Consider the following 9,300-nt stretch of genomic DNA (forward strand, 5'->3'; position numbering starts at 1 on the left):
AAATAGTAACACAAACTATATACAAAGTTCTGCCGAATACAAAAACTGTGGTGACATATATCAACATATGGGTGACACATAATACAGTTGAAAGGAAAATATTAAATAAGAATTCAGATGTTTTTAGGTCTTCAGCTGTGACAGTGTTTTATAATAAAGTCACAGGTTAGTATTTTGAATCTTTCAATTGAGTTCAACTGTGCCATCTCAAAGTCATGCTGTTTTCCTTGAAATGTGATGTTTCAAAATATGAATTATATAATAATTCTCAGTAATTATGATTTATGACTTTCCCCAGCCAAAATTATTTCTGCAAGTCACATTTTCGTATTTTAAAAAGATTTAATTTCTTTTCTTCATTGTACTCTTGCTCGGTACCCAAGAAGATGCTGATTATTAATGGATAAATAGTGACATTTGACTTTACAAAATTCTGCCAAATACAGAAAACAAACCCTCTCCTTTCACCTTCCCCATCCCCAAATAGTAATAATAAAAGGTTGTAATTACAACAGGTAAAATAATTCCAGGCAGATTTGTGGTTTTCAAATGTAATTTGGACCTTTCAAAGGATAGAAAGGAATTCTAGGAAGAAAAAGAATTTACCCTATTTACTCAAATACAAGATGAGGTTTTCCCCCCAGTAGGCTGAGGGGGAAAAAAGCCCTTCATCTTGTTATCATATGCAAGGGGCGCTCACTAAATGCATTGTCTGTCATTAAACTGCTGCCAAAAGCAGCCTGTGCTCAGCATTGGAAACCAACTATGAAGATTAAATGCAGACAAAACTGAGCATACCTATAAAACACATGGCCCACACTGGGCAATCATGCTGATGGGACCCTACCACAAGGTAAGGTTAGCGCAGCCTACCTGAATAAGATGTACGGCAGCGCCCATTAAGTGCAGTTCTCACTGCCAACTGTTTTTCAAGTCGTGGTGAGTCACTACATTGCATACATTTTGATTTCCTTTCTTTCCCACTTCCAGTGATTCTTGTTACTTCACGAGCCTTAAATGCCTAGCAAACACCATGAAATGAAGAGCCCAGACAGTTCACACAGAAGCCCTCTGTCACTGCTCCTCTCAGCCTATTGCGTATGATCCGTGTGGCCCCACCCTCCATGAGGTGAAGCCAGATCAGGTTGCCCTGCACCTTATCTGCATATAAGTTTTTGGAGCATCCCTGGACTCATGATAAGAACACCCAGTTCCAGTCATGTGTGGGCTAATTAGCACATGGATCCTTTGTTGGGGGGTATCTGAAGTACACACACACACTTAGCAGTGCTGAGCTGTGGGGTCACCATGGCTTGAAACGCTGTTGACTCTGGTGGGGCCCAGCTCAATGAACTGTGTGATAAATCATGAACCTTTGGCTTTGGACTAATACCAGACCTAGTTTGTACTACATATAAGTAGGTGCCAAACTGTTGCTCAAAAGTATATTAGCATCTCTGCTAAAACTTGCAGCAGTTTAAAAAATAAGGTAACATACATCAATTCTGGATGAACTAAATGTCTGGGTACTATATGCAAATTGCTACCGCTGTGTTTAATTTCAAGGTTATTGTTTTCAAATGTGCTCCTCACTTCCATGTGCTTAGGGAGAGCAGGGTCTGACTGTAAGAAGATAGGAAAGGTGCTGCCAGGGGAAAAAGTTGGAGGTGGGGGGAAGCAGAGAGCAAAAGGGCTACTTGACTCCCCAGATTTATTTTCTCTGCAATGCCAGTGAGGAGAACAAATTCAAGGCAAACCTCCAAAAATTAGTTTCTTTACCTGGAAGATTATAACAAATTTATAATTTTTCCATAAATAGAATCTAATTATTGGGGGGTCATCTTGTAATCAGGATTGTCTTCTATTTGAGTAAATATAGTCATTTAAAAATCAAAATTAAGATTTTTCAAAGTTGGGTTATTTCTGAGTTAAAGCTGTGCTATTAAAACACTAACTGAACCCACTTTTGTCTTCTAGCAAATTGACAATTTGTCTCACAGTAACTTTCCAGAGATCGTGCTAGAGCTGTTGATGACCTTACATGAGCCAGCCAACACTGAGGCAGGAGAAGGATCTCACCTAAGTAAATTTATGGGGTATGTAGACACAGAATTTTAGAGCATTGTGCTAGATGATGGGTGTATGCATTTCTTCTTTCCCCTTCTGAAGTGGAGGAATGAGAAAAGTTACACAAATGAGTAATGCAACATGTTTTATTACTTTATATCATGCCTGTGTACTAATTCTGTTGATTTCTATTGAATTGCTAGTGAGGCTGTAAAACTGCAGAATGTTCCTGTTTCTTTGTTCCTCGTGGCTAGAAGTAGGGGAGTTCTTTGGGTCTGTTTCCTAGTCTTAATTGATTTTTTGGGTTACTGTCCAGCTTTTTTAATATTAGTCCTGTAGAGGTTCTTTAAACTTCTGTTTGTTGATTTGCTGAAAGTATAACTGATTCTTCAGTAACTGGCAGGTGTCACTATTGTTACAATATTGTTTTTTGACAATGCAGTTACTCTTGCCTAAGAAGGATGAAATTGCATCTGCTTTGCAACATTTTCAGTATTTTTAATGAATCCAAAATCATGATACCTGAGTATATTTTTGGAAGTTTTATTGTTATATTCTTTTAAATCATTCAGGGACCTGGACCCTGCTCCTAATCCTCCTCATTTTCCATCTGACGTGATCAAGGCAACCTTGGATTATATTAGCGGTTGTCATAAAGCCAAGTTAAAAAGTCTTGTAGCTGTTCTTTCTAAAAATCCTGTAAGTATATGATTTTGCAGTTTTTTGATTGTTAAAATTTCTTTTTTAAGTATATTGTGTTTTACTTATGTTTTCACTATGTGTAAACCAAAAAACATACTCTCAGTTGTACAATTAGAGGGCGTAGCTGTGCTACTTTTAGCATTAAAAGGAGGAAGCATATGTAAAATATAGAAAAGAGAAAAAAGTCTCAGTTAAAAATGAATCAAGTTGTGTGAGATTTACTTAGAGTAAATAAAATTTAATCCATTAGAATGGCAGCACTTCTGTCATTACTTTTTAAACAAAGCAGAACACAGACATGCATGTTGTAAATATTAAATAGTAAAAATAGTAATATTTGTTTCCTTTGCTGGTAATGTGGACTTCCACTTTCTCCTGGTTTAGGCTTTTTTTAGGGGCCCTGCGGGCTGGATGGAATGGCCTGGTGGGCCGCATCTGGCCCGCAGGCCGCATTTTACACACCCCTGCTTTACAGAAAGGTTTGGCTGTTATCATCTATGTTGCCTCTCTGTGGAGGGAAAAAAGTTGTTTTAAAAATATTAGAGGTGGAGGGAGTATGATCTATTCTATACCTTCACTCCTAGAATTTATCTCTATGTTCTGTAATTTAAGCCCCCTCTACATGTTACAGGTGTTGCACAGTTAACTGGTTAATTGCACAGTTAACTGGTTAATTGCACAATTACCTTAAGACCAGCTACAACAGGGGCGGGCATTTATTTCAGGCAAAGGGCTGCTTACTGAGTTTTGGCAAGCCATCGAGGGCAGCATAACAGGCAGCCAGGGGCAGATAAATATTAATTTTCTAAATTTCTTAGGGGTCCCGCAGGCCAGATGGAATGGCCTGGTGCGCCGCATCTGGCCTGCGGGCTGCATTTTGCCCACCCCTGAGCTATAAGTACAAAGTAGCTATCACAGGATAAAAAGCTCCAATCAGCTATAAAGTTAGACCTTGAAGATGTGTACTAACTTGATAGCTAATTGCTATTGACCTTTAATTTGCACATGTAGCAGGGTCTCCCCTGTGGCTTGGAGCCCCATCAGCTGACAGGACTCCCAGTTGCAGGGGTGCACTCTGCCAAGTGTGAAACCCCTGGGCCCTGGGGATTGCAGCAGCTGCAGTCCTTATGACTCAGGGGTGTATGAAACCCCCAGGACCTGGAGATTGAGGCAGGCATGATCCTTAGGGCTCAGAAACCCCTGGGTCCTGGGGATCAAAGCACAACCCCTAGGACTTAAGGATTCATGAAACTCCTGAGGACTGTGACAGGTGCGATCCCTAGGGCTTGGGGGTGTGCCTGCCTTGGTCCCCAGGGCCTGGGGGTTTCACACATCATGCAGTCCTCATTGCCACAATCCCTTAGCCCTGGGGATGCATGGGGCATCCCTGTCTGGGAGCTCCTCAACTTGGATTGGGCTTCTCCTGCACTAGCAATACAGTGTGTGTGTGGCACAGCAGGAGGTGCAACTGTGTGGGTTGCACTTTTGATTCCGTCATAGATTCATAGATTGTAAGGCCGGAAGGGACCCCGGAAGATCATCAGGTCCAGTCCCCTGCACTAAGCAGGAAAGATAACTGGGGGTCAGGTCACCCTAGCAAGGTGACTGTCTAGTCTCCTCTTGAAGATTTCCAGGGTAGGTGATTGCATCACCTCTGGAGGGAGCTTATTCCATAGTCTAGACACCCTAACTATGAAGAATTTTTTCTTTCTGTTGAGCCTGAATCAATTTTCCAAGAGTTTGTGGCCATTACTCCTGGTTTTCCCCTTGGGTGCCCTGGTGAACACTTGCTTACCCTATCCTTGATATTCTCCCCTAGTGTAGTGGCAAGCTGCTGCCTGGTTTCCTCTCAGCCACCTTTTCCTCAAGCTGAAGAGTCCCAGGTCCCTCAGCCTTTCCTCATATGGCTTGCCTTTTAAGACTCTAATCATACGGGTGGTTCTTTGGACTCTCTCAAGCTTGTCCATGTCCTTGTTAAAGTGTGGTGCCCAGAACTGGACTCAGTACTCCAGCTGCAATTTCACCAGTGCTGAGTAGAGTGGAAGAATCATCTCCTTGGTTTTGCTAGAGATGCATCAATTGATGCACATCAGAGTATTATTTGCCCTACTGGCTACGGCATCGCCCTGCCGGCTCATATTCATACTGTGATCTGTTATTACCCCCAGGTCCCTTTCAGTCATGGTGCTAGTCATTTTGGTGCTGCAAAGCCTATAGGTATGTTGGGGGTTGCTCATCCCAGGGTGGAGCACTTTACATTTCTCAGCGTTGAACTTCATCAGGCTCCGATCCACTCAACTTGCTAGACTGTCTAGGTCTGCCTGTAACTGTAACCTATTTTCAAGCATAACCACACTTCCCCATAACTTGGTGTCATCTGTGACACCTTTACCTGCACATGTGGAGGGGGCCTTAGTGTCCAAAATAGACACACCTTTGTACATGACTAAGGAAAAAAGTTAGGTGTTAGATTCTTTCTTGAAGTGAAATAACTTCTGCTATTTTGATCTGAGAAACTGCTTTTCTCTTGATGTTTTTATTAATTTTTAGGATTCGTTCCAGAAAATCCTACTAGCCATATGCAAACAGGCAACTGATACAAACAATATTTACAAAAAACACAGAATTCTTATTATTTATCACTTGTTTGTTAATTTGTTACTTAAAGAGATAAAAGATGGCTTAGGAGGAGCTTGGGCCTTTGTTCTTCGTGATGTAATTTATACCCTGATTCACCACGTCACCAACAGGTAAGTCCCATGATTGTCTTCTCTTCCTTATGTTTTTACTTCCTATTATCTTCACATTTCAATCCTGGCTCTCAATTGCATCATATGTGTAGGAACTGTTCAAAAGTTGACACTAATGACACATCAAAGATTGATTACTGGTTATGTTATGGATTATAGCCTTGTTCTGTTGTCTGAAAACGACAGAAGACTTACTGAACTTGGGTGGGCATCTTCAAAATCACCTTTCCTTGATACTTTGTTAGTTCTCATTTTAATAAATATTGTCTATATTAGTCACAGTAACGTAAAAAGAACTAAAATGTGCTACTTGATATCAAAGGGCAGCCAGAATTATGCAGACATCTTCATTGTAAAAAATAATATTTTGGTAAATCTCTTTCATATCCTTTCTTTGTACAGCTTCTAATTTTGTTACTCAGAGGAATATGATTGAGTTTGCAATGTTGTCTACTAATTATAACAAGGAATTAGGCTATTTCAACTTAAATTACTCATTCTTTCATAAGCCTAAACTGTCTATCCTAAATCAAACTAGTTTTATAATCATGGCTCTGAATTCTCTCCCCTGATCCTGCTACTTGTTTTTCTTTCCAGAGCATCCTTTGTGTTATATCATTTTTGTGAGCTTCTGTTCTGACCGCTTTCCTGCAGTTCCCAAGTTCTTTAGACCACCATGTTTTCCCTTTTTTTAAACCCCAGGCTTTATCTCTACTTCAACACGTCCAGCTGCCTTGTGACTGACAACTTTCTTTGCTATGTATTCATTCTGCTTGTCTAATATCATATCCTTTCTGCTCCCTCAGTAAGCTGCTGGTCTACTTTCTGCCATGTGCTCCCTGCCTGATCTGAAGCTCTGCTTTCTGGTTCCTGCCCTGTCTGCCCCTGTCCTACGTGTCCCCTCTCCAATCTGCCGCATACCGTGCATACAGACTGCCTGTGCCACTTGGCAAACCCTGCCCAAGAGTCTAGTTCTGAGGCAACAAGTAGATATTGGAGCAGATTCTATGGCAACAAAACACTGGAGCTGTCACTGCAGCACTAGCACTGGGACAGAAATGTGGAATGTAAGCAGTGGAAGCCTGTATTTTTCCCCACTGACAATCCATCATTAAACTGTATTCATAAGGGAATAATTTAGCTGCTACAAAAAAGCAAACATTTGAGGTTTGGTACCACTAAATCGTGTGGGCAGATTCCTTCTGGGAATTGGGTTGACAGTTTTAAGATCTCAAGCAATGCCTCCTATAACTTGTTTATATATTCACCTTCCTCCTATTTCTTCTTACAGTAAGATAAAGCTAGTACTTTGAGTAGAGATACTTGTTTTTTAATTTCATTCCTCAATTGTTTTGTTTCCTGTAACAGACCCACTGCTGTCAGGGATGTATCCATGCGCAGCTTTTCACTCTGTTGTGACCTTCTAAACCGTGTCTGCCATGCAGCAGTCACATATTGTAAGGATGCCCTAGAGAGTCATCTTCATGTTATTGTAGGCACGCTAATTCCCCTTGTTGGTGACCAGCCCGAGATTCAGGAACAGGTAGATTTTCATAAGATGCATTTGTTGTTTTTCTTTATTTGTAGGATAGTTTTTGTAATTTTATTAACTATCTACATTTTTATAATTAATAATACTGCCTATGTAATAATTAGCGGTGTACCAGTATATTGCTTGGCTATCGGATTGACACTGATAAAAGGAGAAATGACATTATTGGCTTTTTTGGTTGTTGTAGCCAATAATTATGGCCATGTGCCCAGAGCACCCTGGCAAGCGTAGTCTGGTCCCTGTGGCCTGGCCCAGGCATGCGGCAGACTGTATGTCCTGGCAAGAGCAGGGAGCTGACGGGGTGCTGTGCTCAGCAACAAAGGAACTGTTACCAGCTCCTGCTGATATTGCTGCTGCCATGGAACAGTGCATGCACAGCAGGGGCCTATGTAGGGGCTGCTGCAGTGACATTGGGCTGCATACAGGTGGAGTAAGGCACCATGCAAGGAACATTCCACTCCACCGGGCACAAGATGCATTTGGAAAAGTGGCTTCCCCCCGGCAGCTGCATGAGCTCAGCTGCCGGGGCCCACTAGCACTGAGGCAGTGGTGTGCTCTGGGGCTCCAAACGCACCCAGTGCTGCTGTCCTCACAAGGGTTCACCTCGCTCAGGACAGCAGCACAGGCTGCATGAGGAGTGGCACTGCGGGCTGGAGCCACATGCAGGTAGGAGCCCTGGGCAAGGGGAGTGACGTGTGGGAATAAGGCAGTCACTGCTTTCCTCATCAAGGGCCAGAGCAGGCAGGGCGTGCATATGAGAGAGAAAGAGAGAAATACAAAACAAACAAAACAAAACAAAAAAGGTGTATTTATGTCAATAGTTTAAAATGCCTTGCATTTTATTACTGTTATCTATTACTAAATGTCAGTTATTGGATTGGAATCGGCCAATATGGTTGGTTCAGCATCGAATGTTGGTATCGGTCAAGAAAACCTTAATCAGTGCATCCCTAGTAATAACCCATATTAAAGTTTAATCCCTTTGTATTATTTAACAATGAGATTTGTTGTTAAGGAAAGTGTAGGTTTTAATAAATTTCTGCTTTTTCAACTTTTTTCTTTAAGCCCCGTATAGGGCTCCTTGTGCCTCGCACTAAGAGCCATGGAACCTGTGATTAATGCGCCATAGAAAGACTTGCCATGGTTTCATAGTTGGTAGGGTCGGAAGGGACCTGAGCAGATCATCAAGTCTGACCCCCTGCCATGGGCAGGAAAGGATGCTGGGGTCAAATGACCCCAGACAGGTGATCATCCAACCTCCTCCTGAATTTGTCCAAGGTAGGGGTGAGGACCACTTCCCTGGGAAGTTGGTTCCAGATTTTGGCCACCCTAACTGTAAAAAATTGCCTTCTGATCTCTAACCTAAACCTATTCTCCATCAGCTTATTACCAGTGTTCCTCGTCACTCCAGGTGGTGCTGGGGAGAAAAGGGCTCTACCTATTTGCTGTTGATCTCCCGTGATGAATTTGTAGGCAGCCACCAGATCCCCTCAGCCTCCTCTTGCTGAGGCTGAACAGGTTCAGGTTCCTCAGTCTCTCCTCATAGGGCCTGTCCTGCTGCCCTCTCACCAAGCGGGTGGCCCTCCTCTGAACCTTTTCCAGGTTGGCCACATTCCTTTTCAAGTGCGGCACCCAGTACTGGATGCAGTACTCCAACTGTGGCCTGACCAAAGTCGCACAGAGGAGTATCACCTTCCTGGACCGGCTTGAGATGCATCTTTGGATGCATGACAAGGTATGGCTAGCTTTGCTGGCTGCGGTCTGGCACTGGTGGCTCATGTTCATCTTGGGGTCAATAATGACTCCAAGATCCCATTCCGCCTCTGTGCTTTCAAGAGGGAAACTCCCCAGCCTGTATGTATGCTGAGGATTCCTTCTCCCAAGGTGCAGCACCCTGCATTTGTCTGAGTTGAACCCCATCCTATTCTCATCTGCCCACTTCTGTGGTCTCTCTAAATATATTTGCAGCCTCTCTTTGTCTTGAAGTGTGTCCACCTCGCCCCACATCTTAGTGTCATCAGCAAACTTGGACAGTGTGCTTTTCACTCCCCCGTCCAAGTCACTGATGAAGTTGTTAAACAGTGCAGGCCTGGGGTACCCCACTGCTCACATCTCACCAGGTTGAGTACCACTCTCCACCACCACTCTCTGGGTGTGCCCCATCAGCCAGTTTTTTACCCATCCAACTGTGTAGCCATCAATGCCACAGTCACTTAATTTATTGATGAG

General features: G+C 42.8%; 1 protein-coding gene across 3 annotated transcripts in view; it reads left to right on the top strand.

Annotated features, from left to right (window-relative positions):
• Positions 1 to 9,300, top strand: part of ATM (ATM serine/threonine kinase) — a 134,670-nt gene that overhangs the window by 58,435 nt on the left and 66,935 nt on the right. For all 3 annotated transcript variants that reach the window (XM_019524367.1, XM_019524368.1, XM_019524366.1), the window contains exons 27-30: positions 1,978 to 2,096; positions 2,640 to 2,766; positions 5,320 to 5,519; positions 6,888 to 7,062. In XM_019524367.1, the coding sequence (XP_019379912.1) occupies positions 1,978 to 2,096; positions 2,640 to 2,766; positions 5,320 to 5,519; positions 6,888 to 7,062 (621 nt within the window). The remainder of the gene's footprint in view (positions 1 to 1,977; positions 2,097 to 2,639; positions 2,767 to 5,319; positions 5,520 to 6,887; positions 7,063 to 9,300) is intronic.

Source organism: Gavialis gangeticus, unplaced genomic scaffold (genome assembly GCF_001723915.1).
Source record: "Gavialis gangeticus isolate Ggan-Ray unplaced genomic scaffold, GavGan_comp1, whole genome shotgun sequence".
Taxonomy (NCBI): Eukaryota; Metazoa; Chordata; order Crocodylia; family Gavialidae; genus Gavialis; species Gavialis gangeticus.